General features: G+C 40.9%; 1 protein-coding gene across 3 annotated transcripts in view; it reads left to right on the forward strand.

Annotated features, from left to right (window-relative positions):
- Positions 1–19,796, forward strand: part of zbtb20 (zinc finger and BTB domain containing 20) — a 121,547-nt gene that overhangs the window by 89,121 nt on the left and 12,630 nt on the right. For 2 of the 3 annotated variants that reach the window (XM_084373449.1, XM_084373450.1), the window contains exons 2-3: positions 14,645–14,789; positions 16,449–17,984. In XM_084373449.1, coding sequence (XP_084229575.1) covers positions 16,469–17,984 — 1,516 coding nt within the window. In that variant the 5' untranslated portion in view covers positions 14,645–14,789; positions 16,449–16,468. Of the gene's footprint in view, positions 1–5,700; positions 5,733–14,644; positions 14,790–16,448; positions 17,985–19,796 lie in introns of those variants that run through there. The other variant, XM_084373451.1, reaches the window with a different exon arrangement.

Raw genomic sequence — 19,796 nt, forward strand, 5'->3', positions numbered from 1 at the left:
AAATGTTGCGATGTGAGGAGGATGTTTTTTTGGCAAAGGGTGGCCTAGATATGGGGCCATGCTCTGGTGTAATTAAAGTTGCAAGAGACGCTTCCTGCGTGCCTTTTGAGACATTTTGTTGCAAAATATTCATGGGCAACTCGTGATTCCGTTGCTCTTGCTTATTAGACAGCTGCCACAACCGGCACTCCACCTCTTGGATAAAGTTAAAATACGTGTGTGTGCTCGGTGTTGGCGCAATGAAAAATTAATGGAGCAGTGACTCCCCAAAATTCACTGAAAGGGCCGCGGTGAGTTGAGCCGGAGCAACATGTCAGTCTTGTTCTTCAGTGCTCAATCTATCCCGGCGAGTGAATGAGAGTGTGTGTGTGTGTGCGTGTGTGTGTGTGAGAGAGAGAGAAAGGGGGGGGTGCGTGCGTGCGTGCGTGTGTGTGTGGCAAACAGATGTTGTCCCAAAGCGCTTGGCTTTGTCAGATAAAGAGAGTAATACATCATGTACTTGTCTGTCAGAAGCGCCACTGACACTTGGTACAATACAACACGTTCCGTGTGTGACGGGCGCAGAAGTTGTGCGCAGGTAGAGAGCTCTCGTTAGTTGTGCCAGAGGTTGGTTCTGGTGTGGTCGCTGAAGAAAAGACGCGAGTAGACAGACAGAAGGAGGCCGGGTCCCGGGTCTGACTCTGGAGGAGGCTGCACGAGAGCGCAGCGCTGCGTCCAGCTTCCTCCAGCGCAGACACGGTCTGATGTGCACCTGTGTGTGTGTGTGTGTGTGTGTGTGTGTGTGTGTAGGTGTGTGTGTAGGTTTCTATCACATAATTGTTCCTTCATCCCCTTTTTCACTTTTGTTGTGATCACTTCCTCTCCCCTCGCCTTCATTCAGAATCTCTCTCTACAACGTAAACGGGCTGCAATCCTATAGGCTCGGTTATGTAATTGATGGCAGCTCTGGATGATTTGTTTTCTGAATGGACACATTTGGAGAACACAGAGCTGAGCGTGTGTAGCAGGAAAATGCAGCATTTCGCTTTGATGTAAGATTTCAGCCGGGCATAATTATAAATCTGTCCTATGAATCGGAGCATATTGATTGACAGGCTGCATGTGGGTGAGTAAAGTGAAAATTATATTGTCACAGTAGAGTGTGCTGGATGGAATACCCTTCATCTGAGCAGAAACTCCACATAAACTTGATGTCTGTATTTTTGGACATTTTATTGTTTGATGAATTGGAGGGTGCTTGTCTTGTGTGAGCTCTCACCACGGCTTCATGTCAGAAACTCTCGTTTTATCAGCACAGAGGTGTACAGTAGCTGCTGAAAGAGAGACAGCCATTATGTGCCTTGGGGAGTGTTTGTAGTCCAGAGTATCAGGTGCCCAGTTTCATCTCAGCTAAGTCGCTAATCAGTATTTATATGTATATATTCCACATGTGCATTAATATTCACAGTGTTTGAGCCATCGCCATTTGCCCCGCTTTCTGTGTCACGGCTAAAACCCACCCATGACTAATGAATATTTAAGAGCATGTCTGCAGACCAAGGAAACTCATTATTGTATGAAGGAGACCCAGCAGATAAACTGTAGACCTGCTCAGATGAAGGCAAGGTGGGGGAGAAAGAGGTGTTCAGTTAATCCACACTCAGCAATCAATCCCAATTTTCTTTTGGCTTCACCATCCTTCACTCGTCCTCTGTAGCTTGTCACCCTCTCTTCACATTCAGCAATTTATTACTGACCAACAAACTGACGCAACATGTCCGTAGCGTTCAATTCTGTCACGTTTTCAGGCTGATTTAGTCACCCTTGTACACATTTCTCCCGCCTGATTATTTGGGTTTACTCAAGTGAAAATGTGTAAGGATACCATGCTGCACTGTAATGAGTGCTGCTTTGGAAGAGACATGTAACCAAAAAAAAAAAAAAGAAAAAGAAAAAAACAATCATCTCGTACTGTACATGCACACAGATGGCAGGTCAGTATTCCAAAAAATTTTAAGCGCACTGCTGCCCAAATCGACCAAATAGAGATATCTCGGTTGCCTCCGCAATGCCACATTTATGGTTGTTGTTACCCCCACACCATCCTCACCAGGATTTTACCAGGTAATACTGGTGGCCCATAGCCTACGTGATTAAATGTAAAAATATACATACATGTTGAACATTTTTTTTGGGTGGCTTATTGGACAGTATGTAGTGGCAAGAGGACAGGAGAGGTGGGAGAGAGCATGTAATATTGGTTATAGGGGGAACTCACCTCAGTCCACTGAATCATGCAGTCTGTTTAATTTTTCATCGTATATTGTTAAGTAAAATTTAAATTCTCAAGTTTTATTTTAATGTAAAATTTCAATTTAGAAAGTGTGAATTTAGTTGCAAATTTCAGCATGCACTGGCAATATAATATTAAAATTATATTTTGAAGCAAAAGTAAATTTAATTTTGGAATTTGGAATTCCAAGTCGGGTATTTTACCATCGTGTGACAAAAGACTTAAAAAAAAAAAAAAAAAAAGCACTTGAGTCCATCCTGGCACTTTGACTATCCCAGTTGAACATATTTGGCAGCCATTTTGGGAATGCAGTAGAGATCCATCGATATAACGAGCCACTTTGTGGATTGCATCCAGAATGTCACAGTGCTTGTTAACTGCTTGGCCTTTTTGTCTCAGACAGTGTTTATCCTTTCCCCCCCTTTTTTTTCTTCCTCTATAGTACTCGTTAAAAGAATATTCCCCCATGGAGCAAAACTAATCTTTGATGTGATTGCCAACTGAGACTGTTTGCAAGTGCACAACTTAAAGTTAATGGTTAAGTCTTATAATTAAATACAGGATAGCCTTTAAGCCTTTAATGGACTTCGAGATTAAAGATTTGTGTTTTTTGTGTGGAAAGAACGCATAAAGTTTCTCAACTGAAAGAATGTTTTACAGCAATTGTAGCTTTAATACAACACTGTGTCCCCCAGTTACCATGGCAACCTTAAAAAACCTAAGATACCTCTAAATCTTTAGAAAAGTCCAACATTTTTTTGTAATAGACGTTACATTATCTTAATATCTGTGGATTGAAAAATCAAAAAAAAAAAAAGTGAAAAACCTGGATCTTTGTAAACTAGATAGTATTGGCAGGCTAGCTGCCTCCTGGCTAACTGGCTTGGATCCTTCTACCCACAAAGCACCTTTTTCACACATAACATGCTTCTCTTCACATGATATTATTTTTTTTTTATTCTTGAAAATAATATTAACACAATTGCAAGACCTTTTGAGAATCTGTACAGTTTTGCCTTTGTAATTGAAGGGAGAATTTACCCTTCAGCTGCATTATGCAACACAAAAATGCTGTTACGAAGAGTTATGGTGATTTCCTCCCAGCTATGAGGCGAGAATGGAAAATAATATGCGCTGTTTAATGGGAGGACAATTGTGTTTGTTGATGAGGCGACTGTCCTGCAATAAACTCCTGGTTTTTATTTTTATTTTATATATCCGGGATGTTATATATTATGCATTCATTATTTGATGATAGATAGACGTGGCTCTGTTCATTCAGCAGGAATTGCTAAAATACTCTTGTACAATTTCAAGCTCAATGCTCAATGACGTTCAGAGCATGCAGCATGTGGAGAACTGACAGAAACCAAAAACTTTAAGGCATGTTTTTCACTTTTCAAAAGAGTTTTGTTTTGGAATCTCCCCTCCCTGCAAGTATCACAGGAATGCGTAATGAAAGCACACATTGAGACCGAATAAGTATTTGCGAATGTGCCATGCTGTTGTCAGGAAGCTTTTGTTCGGTTATAAAACTTTATAAAGTCTGTTGCAACACGGTTATTATCTTTATCTCTCACAGCTAAATACAACGTTGTTTTAAGATTGGCTGTTGAATGTTTCCAAAATATATAAAAAATATACAGTGAGAACAGTTCACCCCATGCTTGTTTACATATACATTCCTTACAGCTCCGGAATGAATTGTTTCAGTGTCCTTATTATAATTCTTTATGCTTTAATTATGCTCAAGATCCTTTTTGTCATGCCAAGTAAAATCAAGTCTGTCTAATCGCCAGTTGTTTCACATTTGCTCTTGTTGTTTGTTACATGTACAGTATATATAGTGCAAACACAATCCAGTTGTGTGACTGTGTGTTTCCACAACCTTTCTTCCTGCTTCTTTATATTTGCACTGCAGCTTTTAAAGCTGTTCATACAAATTCAGCTGTTTTACCACCCATATATCATGTGACAAAGGCCAGAAGTGGTTTTGAGAATAGAAAAGATTTTTGCAAGTTAAAAGTGCAGCTTGTTGTTGTAAAGTATGCATGAATCCTGCATAAATCTTTTGTCTTTGTATGACAAAAAAACAAGCATCTAAACCTGATGAGTATTCTCCCTCTTTAAACACACACGGCAGGCCCAGGCATTCAACTGATGTGAAAAATGTATCCTGGATTCTAATAGCGAAGTTGTATGTTTGCCAAGGTGCATGTGTGTCCTCAGTTCACCCTGCTACCCATATGGTTTTCTACAAGTCATGGTGAGATCACTGCCTAGTTGAAGGGGGAAAAGTATCAAGAGGAAATGTTTAAAAAGTAGCAGGGTCTTCTTCAGTAACTTTTCAAACTATTTTACAGAGAATGGGAGCTGTGTATTCTCTGCTTCTATCTTGGCTTCAGGAAGACTTTTTAAGCCTCATGCCAGTAAACTGCACTCACAGCAGCCAAAATGTTAAGGCTGTGCACAGTCTTACTCAAGGTACATCGGTATGCAATTGCAATGGGTGAACTTAGGGGGAATTATTTACACAATAGTATTTGTGTTGTGGTTTTATCACGAAAGGAAGACTGTTTGGAACCTTCACGAGCCTCCACAGAGCCAAAACTGCTTTTTACTTTATTTTTTATTGAGTAAGACATTCGTTTATTGAAATACAGCTGCAAGAAATCATTGTCAGACATTTTGTCTTTTGAAAGAAATTCTTTTCCAAAGAATTTTTCTCTTCAAATTTTCATTTTTATCATGAAAATGAAAGGAATATCTGCTCTGATACTGTCTACATTGTTTATTGCCCTGAAAGTGACCTTGATAAAGACAGATTTCAAAATAGACTCATTGAAGAAGCTGGAAATCATTATTAATTTGGCTTTCAGCACATTGTTTCAACAACTGGGAAGCAAATATTTTATCATCTTCGACTAGTTGACAACAGTTGGTCTACGTGACAAAGGACACGCATGCATTACCTGTTCCACGACAAAGAGACGGCAAAACAAAATCCCAGCTTTATCAAAGTTGCTGGGCTTGTTTTACAATAGGTTCAACATTTCTTAGTGATTAAAAAAAATGTGGTAGCATCAACACCTGCATCACATTTTTAACTACAGATGCAGTCCACGTGTTAGGCTCTTTGAGATATTAGTACACCACTGTAATAGTTGTCAGTTGTGTCAGCAGCGGCTGAGCATTTTTCACTTAAGTGAGAACTTAGAATTAAATGCCTCATGGCAGCTGATATGCAAACGAACATTAAGTTTATTTTCCTTTTATAATTCCCTTGAATAGGTGTACTGGCATGAATGCATTTTCGACTAAATGTCTTTTATGGCCTTTGACTGTAATCGCCTCTGCTGCTCGCTAGTATCTCAATTCATTCATTCACTCGATCTTGTTTCTTTCTCACGCCTATTCAGGGTCAGTCCAACATGCATTTAGAGGAGGGGCAACACTCCGGGTAGGTCACCTGGCTAACACAGAGATAAACACAGAAACACACTCACAGAGGTAACAGGAGCTAGTCAATCAGGGTGTAACATTTGAATTTCTTGACATAAAAACCTTAAAATAAAGAGCAAACCCTCCTCCACATCTCGTATGAACCATGACAGTACAAATTAACACATTTATGTTAAGACCTGCTGAAAATACTCACAGCCATGTGGCGTGGTTTTTATAGTAATGTCACCAGAAACAGCTGATGGGCTTAGGTTACACTCGAGGGCCTGTGAACTATAGATTGTTACCATCAAAGATAATAATTCTGCTATATTCAAACAGCCCACAACAATTCATGTGCATTAGCGAGGCCAAAAGGCCGGGTGATTACCATACACAGAGCTGATGGGTGGTCATGTTAGCTCTCCACTGTGTGCTGCTGTGAGTTGACTCTGTAGGGACTGTATGTACGTGGAACAGATCAGAGAAGTTGTACCATATAATTTAGCAGTGTAAAAACACTGTATATGTAGATATCAGCAGTGGTGGAATGTAACCAAGTACATTTATTCGAGTACTGTACTTAAGTACAAATTTTAGGTGCTTATCAAGAGAAACATATGAAGAGCCGATATAATCTGATGTTGTGTAAATTAAACTACCCAACAGTGTCTACAAGTGCAGCTGAAATAATTAGTTGATTAATTTATTAGACCTTTGCCAGCAATTCAATTAAATATTTCATGCGTCTGGCTTTTCAAAAGTAAGACTTTTCTTCTTTTACTTTTAATTATTTTAAATATCTTGATTTAATTCTAATCGTTTTGAGGTTTGGATCACAAAAGCATTGTGAAGGTGTCACTTTAAGCACTTTAAGCATTAGGTGTCAAATTAATGGTAATTGTGACGGCATTTCTTCAAACTTTTTTTTTTACAAGCCAAACAATCGGTCGATTATTTAAAGGTGCAATATGTAAGAATTTAAGTAAAAAAAAACAAAAAATCAACTAAAATTATCAACAGTTTTGACGTCATGTCAAGATGCCTATGTATTGTGTTGCAGCGATATCTACCAGTTAGCCCACAGCCCAGCCTGTCCTGTCTCATAATACCTCTAGCTGCATGGCTAACTGAATTAACAAGCTAATGGCAACTACAGTTAGCAGCTGTTAGCAGTTACTCTTGGTGATATGCTGCCTCTTTTTTGTACGAAGTATGAATTCAAGAGATGGACAATTTTTACATATTGCAGCGTTAAGAAAGTCATGAGCAGATTAATCCGTAATGAAAAATAGTCGTAGTTAGTTGCAGCTCTATTGCAAATAGTTAAAATTAGCTCCACCTTAACCAAATACGACAGTGAAATGCTTTTCACACATTGATGCCTGGTAATAATAATCTAATACTCTAATATTTAACAGTGTAACAGTCACAGGGGACATTTTTCCTCTATTTTAATACTATGAGTACATTTTAAATGCAGGACTTGTACTGTGGTATGTATTCTTTTTCTTAAGAAAAGGCTCTGAATTCTTCTCCCACCATTGGTTGTTAGTGGTAATATATAGTTAGGTGCACAGAACTTATAACATGCAATAGAACGAGTATAACCACACAGCACTTACTCCCTAGCTTGGTAGGTAAGAAGAAGAGGTTCTGCATATCTGCCTGCAACACTAATTCACAACAGAATGTGGCAGAACGAAGCACAAAACACAGCCTGTAATTTAAAAAGAAAAATCAGCTACCAGAGGTTTTAGTCTGAATATATTTGTAACATGTGGACACACCTTTTGACTGAATCTCTCTTTCTGATGCAAGAACGAATTACACTAACACGTAATGAACGCTCTGACTTATTCAGTATCGATGCATGTGACTCATGGAGCTCATGTGCAGTGTTACAAATTGGAGTTTAAGTGAATTATTCTGACTTTTAAGGACTAATGAGGAACAGTGTCTTACAGTATTCTTTGGATATATTAGGTAGTTGTACACATAGACAACCTGCCCTATATCATCTGATACTTTCTATAGATTGCTGACCTCATATTTGTTTTCAATACATCTCAAATTCCATCATACCATCTAGTCTTCTTTTTCTTTACTAGACTATCATGACACAATACTAAAACGGGAGAAATCTTGAGTTTCTGGCCTCTCTTTCATTTCTTGTGAAACTCTTGCTTAACAAGTTTGTCTTGCAACACAGTATTGTATGGATAAAGTTTCCCAATGTGTCTAGATTGCACGCCCACCTCCCCGTCGGATTAACAGAAAACCTCACCTATGTGCCAACTTTTGTTAATTTCAAACTGCAGTTTGGCTTAAGTCATTATGTCTAACTCATTTTGCTCCACTAGCCTGCTGACCTCTGGACCAGAGGTGCTTGCACTTGGTGAGAGCGTGTATAGGGCACTCATGTGGGCGACCGTGTTTCAGTGTGTCAGCGTTACACTTTTAGATGGGTCATATGTCAAATGAGATGAGGAGACATATATAATCTGTATTTACAACACAACAGCTTGCCAAACTATAAATACACTAAAAAGTGCAACATTCATCAGGCTCAAAATAAGCACTGAATATTAACTCATCTGGATTTATTATCTCATCACATAATGAACAAAACCTGTGTGTGTTGAAGATATGATTACTTACCTGAATAATGACTCAGTTTTATCTCAGCACGATGGCATGTGTATTGTCGTTGCTGTAGCTACGGGCTGAAGAAATATGTTACATCATGAAACCTTTTTGTAAAGTCCATTTTCACCGTTTCCCTTTGTGTTGCTAACATGCAGCATGTTAACAGTTTTGCAGCACGTCATTTTTTTTGTAGCCCACTGAACCCTTTTAAAAAGCGAGCATTGAGCTTGCCAGGTTCTGGGAGAGAGAGGCTAGCTTGCTGACCCCTGAAGCACAGACCGGCTAACAAAAAGTGCAGGGTTGTGCTGCACTGCTTAAAGCGCCCTTGTGCATTTGTGAAAGTTCAGCTCTGTGCCGGACCACATCGGCACTGTGCTCGTGCACCCTCGTGCAGTTGTTGCCGGAGCACATGGTGCTGAAGTTTTGAGGCTGCAAACAATCACATTCACAAATGGGGAAATAATGAAGTAAATGGACTGAGGACTGAATCATGTTTTCTTTTATAAAATGTGTAGAAAAAAATAACTGTAAATATTTTTATTTTGATTCCAGTTATCATTTGAATATCATGACCACCCTGCAATTATTCACTTCCTTAAGACACATTGCTGTTAAACCACACATACACACATTTTCATATATTTATATGTGTGTGTGTGTTTACTCTAAACCTATATGGTTGTATGTGAAACTCAGCTTGACATAAGGCCTGTGTCTGCTTTTAAATTCTGTACGTGTGCGAGTGTGGCTTCATTCTCTTTGGTCTCTTTAGTGACAAAAATAGTATACATTAACCCTAAACACAACCACAGGTTGTGCTGTTCACTACACCATAAGAACTGCATACTTGTTAGCAGAGGTCCCACATTATCTTCTTGTAAGTCAGCACAAAGAATCTTTGTTCTGGTTTATCTCCCAAGGACATAAAATCAGGAGGTTCTCTGTTTTCTTGCAGAGATATAAAGGTGATCCATCCTCTCGGCACACTTGTTAAAGTCTTTCTTGCTTATACACACTGTCCATGCATGCAAACACAGACATACATTCATACATATGCATGTTTGATATTTCTTGCCCAACAGAATGAATTATGCGCCCTTTATCATGATACACCAGTAATAGACAGAGAGCATCTTTGCAGGTTCATGAAGATCTTTCAGTGGCCCGTGAGGTCTTTTTTTGGAGAGGCAAAATGTCCTCGACACGTGTAGTAGCTGTAGAGAGGCAGTTGCTGTGGACACTTGTGCCTAAATGATAACTCTTGAATTTAGCATTATCTGCTTCGGGGGTTAGAGGTGTTTTGGAGACTGTCATATGAGTAGTCAGATGGTTCTTTTTGGTCAAATGCTCATTAACAAAAGCACAGTCATTTGCCAATTCTGAGAGATTCCTTTAAAGCCTCCTTTCCATCACCAAAGCGAGATACTGTCTTTTTTCGTTTTAATGGCCTCCATCCAACAGTGGCTGTTTGTTGAAACTTCATAAAACACAGTTACTGATGGCTCTAATTCATGAGTGTTTGTGGAAAAAAAGTATATTAGGAGTAGATTATCCTCCCATCTGTAAAAGGACAATGGATGTGCTATGGATAACGGGTGGTGGTGGGTGTGTTTTTGACAGAAAATGACGAAGTTGAACAAGCTGTCCTGTCAAAAACACACTTTAACTGTCCTTTACTTGTGTGTGATGGTATTGTGGTGTGTATTGTCATTTGTTTGCCTGAGGAATTTATTTGAAAGCCGCACATCCTGTCACACTTGAATGGCTTTCTGTTGGACTGAATGTCTTATCACGGCGATCTGCTGTGCTATTTCAGACATTTTAGCGGCAGTGGGACTTAACATGAAGGGTGAGATTAAATTTAGGGTGACTATAAAGAGTTAATAACAGTTCTGGCTAGTGTGTGATGTACAGAAATCCGTGGAGTTTTCCGTGAATTTTAATTGAGCAACGTTACACTGGTGCTTTGCAATTACTTGGTGACGCTTTGACCAAACAAGAGAGTACTCACAATAGGAAAAAATGAGTGTTGTTGTGTGTTTCAAATGCTGCTTTTGCACTGATTGAATATTTTTAAACTCTCCCTGGTGGCGGGCTTGAAATCGAAGCTGTAGTTGTGAAGGAGGAAGGAATCACTCGTCCTACGTCTGTGCTGTAGGTGAAGAGCCAGTTCAAAGTTCAGGAAATATGTCGTAATTGTAAGAAAAACACTTTGATAGAATGTAATTCATACATGTAATAATGATCATCAGACATTTAGACAAAGATATTTCATTGGTGGTGTCGTATTAACACCATGCAGCTTCACTCAAGGAGAGAAGGAAAAATGGGAAAAAAAAAAATGTTGGCTCAACTCGGCAACAGCCTACGTGTGCTTGTTGATGATTTTCAGTGGCTGCCATAAAGGCAAATCAATTAAATCTTGAGATTGTGAGGTGTTTTTTCCGCCGCCTCGCCTGAAGTGCATGTGATTTAGGTGCATTAGTTACCTCACCTGTTAATTGCTTCGTAGACGAACACTCAAATGTAATAAGAGACATGGCGCTCCATATTGCTCCAATCCAATCAGCCGACACAACATTGCTGGGTGGGGATGAATATTCAGTTACCTAAAAGAATAATTTTTAATTGTGCCTATCAAAGGGAAACCCAACACAATGGCATTAGCTGTGGCTTAATTTAATTTTCTTTAACAAAAAAGAAAAAAAAGTTTATGAGTGATTGCAGTGAGTTGTAGCTGTATATTGCTTTGTCAGAGGAGTGACATGAACGTCTTTATCAAACACACCCTCAGTTATCAGCTCGGATCAGAACACTTTGTCACCTCAAATCGCACACTACACATTGACATCATGTACTATTCTACATTAGATCACATAATCCAAACCATACTTTTGAAACATGATTTTTGCTAGTGTACATGCTAATGCACTCGGGCTGAAAAGGATGATTGAAATTAATAATTACAATGTTAGACAGTGATTGTTAAGCAGTGGTAGGGGTTTCAAACAAACTCATAAATTACTATTAATTAGGTGTAGCACAAAAACACTCTTGATAAGTGCGTGGAGACGCTGTGCGCACATGCATGGACACGAGCTTCTCACAATGCCCCGTGGCCCTTTTGTCTCTGGATTTAAATGTACCAAGGGCCTTGAATGTATGCTTGTAGCGTGTGTTGTAAGCAGTATTTGCATATTCAAGATGTATATTATTCACATGGCTGATGCTGCTCCTTTCATAAGCACGCCTCTTATGTCTGTTCTCAACCCCCATCCCCCATCCTCACTATTTTACCCCCCCTCCAACCCCCCCTTGATTAACTAATGTCCAATTCGATGCAGCGTATTTCATCAGCTTGTCACCTAATACAGGCAGCTGATTAACCTGGAGTCTGGCTGGTGAAGTTGCAACCCCTCGCCTCCCTCGTCTTCATTTTTTCTTTTTCTTTTTTTTTTTTTTGCCCCCCCCCCCCCTCCTCCTCCCTTCTCTCTCCCCCCGCCCTCCTCCCCCTCCTCCCCCTCCTCCCCAGTCTTTGTTGTGGCGGCAGCAGCAGAGCATGCATTGCATTGGCGGTCTGAAGCATTGTGTCTGATTTCCAGCAGACAAACTGACCTCTGGGGATTTATTGACAGCAAACTCCACAGAGGCAGACACAGAGCTGGGAGCATGGAGAGGCAGCCGGAGAGGGGCGGGAGGGTGTTGGGGAAGGCTCGTATAGGGAGGGAGGACGGGGAGGAGGGAGGGAGGGAGGTAGGGAGGGAGGGTGCAGAGACAGACAGAGAGACAGACAGATGGAAGAAAAGACGGCGGTGGGAGAGTTTCGACGTGATGAAACAGGAAGCAGGTAGAGAGAGACGCAGGGAGAAAAAGGGATCAATACGAGGAGGGAGAATACACACCCCGAATTTAGTTTGATTCTTTAAAAAAAATTGTTTTTTGGTGGAGCGTTAGGAAGCAAAAGAAAATGGCCGCCTCCTACAAGGATCTAATTAATTTTGAAGGATCATCAGCCCCTTTAGTCCAAGGCAGGGTACAGGAGGGAGGGAGGGGAGGGGAGGGAGGGAGACAGACCCCTGGGCTGATTAGAATTCACTGCAGGTAGGCACTGGCTGCTGCTCACCCACTGTGTCACGGCTAAAATGGAATCACTGTTGTGAGTGGCAGTCTGGGCAACTGAAGCCTGCTTCCCTTGGCCCTGCTCCTTTGTTGCCAGCGTTCACCTCACTTTACCCCCTTAGGCAGGTGGATTTACATGTCTGGATGGGCGAGGGGAAGCCAGAGAGAGGGAACATATATGTGTTTGCATTGTCTAAGAGTAGCTATGAAAAGAAAGGGCCTGTGGCATTAGAATACAGTTGAAGCTAACTCCTGCTGGAAAGGAAAAAAGGTCAAATATTTGCTGCTAATGGATTCAAGCATTTTGGCAAATGAATGTGTGCAGTATATTAAAGAAAGGGCTTTAAATTGAAGACTTTTCATGTTGGTTTTCACTTTGAGTAAGTCCATTTTGATTTATTTCAGTGCCAGCTTTAGGTTAGGCCAAGAATCACACTTACAGTAGGGTTAAAGGTTTGGGTTTGAGTTATTTATTAGTACAGGGGTTATTTAGGGCGTTGTTTGGTTGGTTTGGTTTACACCTCAGGTTTGATAAAAAGAAAAAAGTTTTATTTTAGATTAAAGGGTTAAGGATTTCACTGTAAAATCTATTTTTTGTCCTGACCAAAACGGAAGAACAAACCAGCGTGTGTGTGTGTGTGTGTGTGTGCATTTTTAAGTGCCAAAGAATGATCCGCCTCAGTATCGAGTAATCACCCTCTGCTGCTTAACGCGCTGTTACTTGTCTATATCTAATCATCAAATGTGTTAGTTGACGAGGACATCTCAAGAAAACAAGCACACGTCTGGCTGCCTGCAGTACTTCTCAAAGTGGGGCCTGTGGACACAAAGCTATTTCAGTTTCTACACTTTAACTGTAGATAAAATCCTGTTCGACCCTTATTGAGGCATATTTATGGGCTAATGTGTACCTTGAGTTTGTGGGAAAAAAACGTAGAGGTCACTTGCTTTAAAATCACATGGTTTTCATGAGTAGATTTTACCTCAGTGCCTCAAAGCGTAATTTGTGTTCCTTGGAAGTGCTTGAGATTCGTAAAAAGAATAATATGTGTCAACACAAACGTGCAGGACTGGTCAAATCCTGGCCCGTTCCTTTCATTCAGCAGCGCACTGTACTTACTGGCATTTTACAGGGAGCACTTGATGTTCGTGTTGTAGCCAACGTGACAGCCACTCAACGTTTTTTTTTATTTTTTATTCCATTTCCAAAAAAATTGTGTCAGATCACACTCACAATTATGATCCAAACTCCAATTAATGATAAATATTCACGTCCCGACACACACAGTCTTTTCCAGATACTTTGTAAAGCTTTATTGGCTGAAATGTGTGAAGGCAGTTTGACCAGTGTGGGAATAGTAGGAGAGAAATTGTAAATTCTTTCAAGTCTGCCTGACCTTAAATGATATCGTGACTCTAATGTAGTTGGTTTTACATAATTTTATTTCCAGTTTCAAAGTCAAACTTCTGCATGTGTGTGTGTAGTGTGAGAGCAATAGTGTGAGGCTCTCTCAGCGTCATCAAACCAGCTCATCACATGCTTAATGTTTTTGAATGCCTTTCTTGTGTTTTTCAATGAATGCCTTGTGTGTCTAATATTGGACTCTTTTCTATTCTTACAACTTCCAGTGTCCACTCGACATCTGTCTCGGATATTGTCTTGTTAGAATTGTGGATTTGAAAATGAAAAAGAGCACACACATGTCACTACACACCCGTACACACACACACACACACACACACACACACACACACACACACACACACACTTTGAAGCGTGTGTGACTGCAGCCTTTCCTAAAATATTAAATCGGAGTAATTGTATGAGGAATTTCGATCGCTTTTCTTTGGAAGGGTGTGGTTTTGTTGCCCATCGGCTCAGAAAACTGCTGAGAGAAGAACTGGCTCTTGTACCAATATTATATCCAGTCTTGATTTGTAATTGGCAGTCACGTGTGCGCAGGAGCGTCCTGTCATCTTCCCTTGAAAACTCTTTCACACATCTGTTGCAGCGTGTCGGTGGAAGATTTTTGTGTTAACTGTGGCTCCAGGTTCATTAAGGGAGTGGCAATATCGACGAGGCATTTAAGATTTGTCTTTGTCTTTTCTCTCTCCCCCCCCCCACCACCCTCCTTCTTCTCCTCCTCCAAAATACTGTGGCAGAGCAACACATGATTTGGACAGAGAGGACTGACAGGCTTGCCTAGCACCTGGCCTCTGATCAGCCATCTCCACCAGCAAACTGAAGCTTGACCCGCACTTCATCACCAGCCACACAAGCATCTTCGGAACAAAACGTCATCTAACTGTGAGTACCGGACTGCTTCAATTTGTGTTGCGTTTTTTTTCGTGCAAGTTTGAAATAAGCGTTCCTACTTTGTGCCAACACTATTGCACTGCTTCTGTAGTAGATTTTAGCTCAATTAATTAGGATAAACAAGTCTGGTCCTGTCAGATATGGTTTTGTTGTTACTACATTCTTAAATGTGTCTATCCAGTTCTATTTCTGTTACAAAGAATTTCTCTACATGTTTTTTCACATATGCAGAAGTTAAGTTATGTGTTCATTCTGCTGTTTCATCACCATTTGGTAAATATATTAGTCATTCATTGACAGAGATAGTGTAAAAGAATTATCTGTCAATTTTTTGACAAGGATTTGTGTAGTTTCCAGGATCAAAACGAGGACAGTTATACTGGGAAGTGTTGAGTTTAATAATCAGTCAAATAAGGTTGAGTGCTTTACTTTAATTATACATACACAGGTAAAAGAAATTAATTCTGCAGTAATAATCAAAACCCACAATTTGTACAATTCTTCCTCTTGCTCCCCATCTAATTTCCATGTACATTTGACTTTCTTTAAACGCCTAACTGGGACGAAAAGCATCTTAAGTTATCTTACACACTGATCAGCCGGGTCACATCTAGTGTATTCCAAGGATAGTTAGGAAGCGCCATCAAAGTGAACACATGGCTAACAAAAGAGGCCTGTTGTCCTCTAAGCCCAGTGCACCACCTAATGGTGGTTGGAGGAACTTCAGGAACACACAGTGAAAGAGGGGCAACTTGTGATAATTAGATGGGAACCATCTTAATTGTCCTTTGCCATGGCGATGGGCGATTTTTAACACCACAATGCAGAAGACAAATTTAGTTTGGATGGTGGAATTATTTGATTCTCGTCCTAATATTATGAGACTGCACTGAGGAAGAAAATTACCACGTCTGTGTTATTGCTTGAGAAATCTCCAATCAACACTGTCTGTTTATAATAAGCATCAATATAACTTATAATTCATTTTAACTGATTGTAGTGCTGGAACATGGTTGTGTTTTTTAAAATAAGGCAAAAGACAATTTCCTTTTTGTGATGCTTTCACTCAAGGTTATTCTCTTACGTAGTGTATATTTCTTTATTAAAGTATAGTGTCTTATTACTCCTATTAAGGGTTGCTCGATTATTATTGAAACTGCAATATGGCTGAGTGCACTATCCAAATCACAGAAGCATGCCGTTTTTTGATAAAGGTAAAATGTGAGACAAAACGGCATCATGTTGCAGTACTGTAGTGCTGCAGAGATCTCATGGCCTACATATCTTGTTCTCCCGATGTAGGAAAACATGTTTCCAAACATTTGTCATCATGATTTGAATAGTTTTTTCAGTGAAAATAATAATTGTGGTGCAAAAATGATTATTCCCACTATTTATGAATCATACTGCAGTCTAAATATCTGTCAAAATAATCACAATATGATCTTTTTTTATACCACATTAAGCCGTCCTACTCCTATTATGTCAGTTATAATGTAAACTAACAGTGTAAATAAATTGTTGGTGTGAAATCATACAAAAATGTAGTTTCCTGAAATTGATCGTTTGAAGCAGACCAGTGTGTTTAATCCAGTTGGATAACGTGTGTGTAGGAGCTTCTAAATCAGGTGTGTTGCTTCCTGCTTGCAGGTGACATCAGTTGCAAGGGGATGACCGAGCGCATTCATAACATCAATCTCCACAACTTCAGCAATTCTGTACTTGAGACCCTCAATGAGCAGCGCAACCGTGGGCACTTCTGTGACGTGACTGTTCGGATCCATGGAAGTATGCTGCGAGCTCACCGGTGCGTGCTGGCTGCTGGAAGCCCATTCTTTCAGGACAAGCTGCTCTTGGGCTACAGCGACATTGAGATCCCTTCTGTGGTCTCAGTGCAATCCATCCAAAAGCTGATTGACTTTATGTACAGTGGGATTCTGCGGGTATCTCAGTCAGAGGCCCTGCAGATCCTTACTGCTGCCAGCATCCTACAGATCAAGACCGTCATTGATGAGTGCACCCGCATCGTGTCCCAGAATGTGGGCCTGGCCGGGCCGGGGGGATTCCCTGTTATACCAGGAGACTCTGGTCAGGAAACACCCCGCGGCACACCAGAGTCTGGCACCTCTGGGCCCAGCAGTGACGCAGAGTCAGGTTATATGCAAGCAACATCACAGCAAAGCATGGATCGTGCATACACATCACTGTACTCCTACCCTGGCCTCTCTCTGCAGAACGGCACCCGCGAGCGCGGCCCCCTGTACATTAACCCTCTGACGTCAAATTACGATCCGGCTCTTGGCATTCAGAAGGAAAACCAGTCTCAAGATCCGCCCTGGATGAACCGCATCCAGGAGAGGTCGCAGCAGGTCGATCGCTTCATCTCCACAGCAGAGTCCACCCACTGCCGCAAGCAACCCCGACCGTCACGCATACATACAGGAGGGATGCACATAAAGCAGGAGGCCGAAGATGAGTTCAGCTGCTACGATACTTTGGTGGACTGCCAAGATGACACCGACCATACTGAGGGTGTAGAGAGTGAATCCAAGGTTGAAAGTTTTGACTCAGGGGTGAGCTCCTCCATCAGTACTGAGCCAGATGCTATGGAGCAGCAGCCGTACCTGGGCTTCGGACGAGACGTGGGCGGGGACGGGCAGCATGGCGACGGAGGTCCAGTGCATATAGAGGTCAATGACTCGTCCCCGGAGCAAGTGCAAGATACAGAGGACGGGGACACATCCCACAGCACTAGTGACAGTAGCATGATGCAGCCCCTGCCAAACTCAGTCATGTCCCAGTCCCTGCCAAGTGCCCCGCACTACATGCGCCAGGCAGAATCACACACCAGCAATTTGAGGATGCCGATCACCGTGACCAGCAATTCCCAAGTGATGGGCACTGCTGGAAGCACCTTCCTGCCCACACTCTTTCCTACACAGCCGGCAAGAGACAACAAGCCTTTATTTTACCTTCCTGGCCAGCAGCAGCCCCAGTTCGTGGCAGTGCCGCCCCCTGCAATGCCATCATTCCCGAACCCCATGTCGGTACAGCAAGCGCCAGCTCAGCAGCAACAGGGTGGAGGAGGAATTGGTCCAGGGGAAAAGAAGCCCTATGAATGCACTCTCTGCAGTAAAACCTTTACTGCTAAACAGAACTACGTCAAACACATGTTTGTCCATACTGGTAAGTCAAAACGCCTTATTTGTAGTGAAGTTTTTTTTTAAGTCAGTTAGAGCTGCAACGATAAGTCGATGAAAAGAAAATGAATTATCTATTTTGATAATCAATTCATTTGCTGGTTCCTGCTTCTTGAATGTCAGAATTTGCTGCCTTTTTGTCATTTATGATTGGAAATGAAAAGTCTTTGAGTTTTGCAGTTTGCAGATGTCACTGTGGGCTCTGTGAAATCGTGATGAAACAACTTCTTCACAATTTCTTGACATTTTATAAACCAAATGATTAATTGATTAATTGAGAAAAGTTAGCAGCAGATTCATCGATAATGAACAGTCGTTTGTTGCAGCTGTAAACCAGCCAGCCATGTTAAAAATGTTTCTTAATCACAATACAAAAAGCAATGTGAGACAAAAGGATATTCATTTTCATTAATGCCATTATTGTGCATTAATAGCTGTATCCCTTTAACACGCTCCATATGTGTATACCCAGGGTTTGATGTTGTAGTTTGCTCCCTCTAAGAAAGTGACACATTTAGGTTTAAAACTTCAGTATAATTTAAGTTTACACAACACACATTGTCACATAGTTCCTTTCCCCATGTTTTCCAGTGGCCTGCCCCCCATGGTTACATTAGATTAGGTGTCACAGAGATGACGGGTTGACGGGTTGACGTGCGAGGTTGAAAACAGAAGGTTAAGTCTTTGATATCTACAAAAGAGTTTAACTTTCTTTTTGTTAAATTGAAGTGGCGGTAGATTCAATCAGTGCCCATCTTGATCTTTTCCTTTTAGTCCAAATTAGCACTTAAATGAACAAATACTACAGCAAGAAGATTGGTGCATAAAACACACACTGTAGTGTATAGCGTTGGCATGTTTGCTGTGTTTTGATACCGGTGGCCTCAAAGTGTGCTTTCATTCGGTCTCAGTTGGTGAGCATCTTTGTTATCATTTGTATCTTGACTTACAATGATTGTTCATTCAGCACATTATTACACCGTGCACTGCTTTCTCCTAGCACTGACAGCCTTATCAATCTGTAGAAATCATCATCACAGACAGAAAGAATTAGATATCTTATAATTAGATGATCTCATAAAAACTGCCTACTCATATATCCATTATTATTCATTAGATTCCACCGCTCGTGAATGCTATTTCAAACCCAATCTTACTCACACGAATGTGCCGAGCGGAGCGATGACATATTGAGAGGGAGACTGATCGATCAATCACGTGGACGAGATCTGTACATCCCACGGCAGCTAATGATGGATCACATTTACTCAATCTTGTAAAAAATGTTATTCAAAAACTAACAGAGATTCAGTGTGATTGAAATATTTCATTTTTAAAAAAGGTAATCAAGAGGCAAATGTAACAAATTACATCTCAGAACCTCCAATCTCAACAGTCTTTACTATAGAATGCAAATTCCCAAAAAATATGGATTTGTGCTTTACACACTTCAACTAGCAAAAAGACGATGAACACACCAGTACTCATGCATGATACAGACATGCAGTAGAGGTAATGCGTCACTGGCTGCAATCAACAGACAGCTTTTCAATTGTGTGAGTCACTACTACTGCGACTTGGAAGCGCAGGAGAGTAAATTCATAAATGTGATTATCTGTAACTGACCCTGATTGCTGACCATCCAGTGGGGCAGGTCAGACCAAAAAACAAAACAAAACAAGAAAAAGGGGGAAATAGAATTACTGGCGTCAAACAATCAAAGCAGGTAGCTGCACGTTAATTAATTTACTCAGTGCAGCAGCAGCAAACAGATAGACAGATACACAGGACTTCATTA

This window comes from Pagrus pagrus (assembly GCF_965226575.1).
Source record: "Pagrus pagrus genome assembly, chromosome: 14".
Taxonomy (NCBI): domain Eukaryota; kingdom Metazoa; phylum Chordata; class Actinopteri; order Spariformes; family Sparidae; genus Pagrus; species Pagrus pagrus.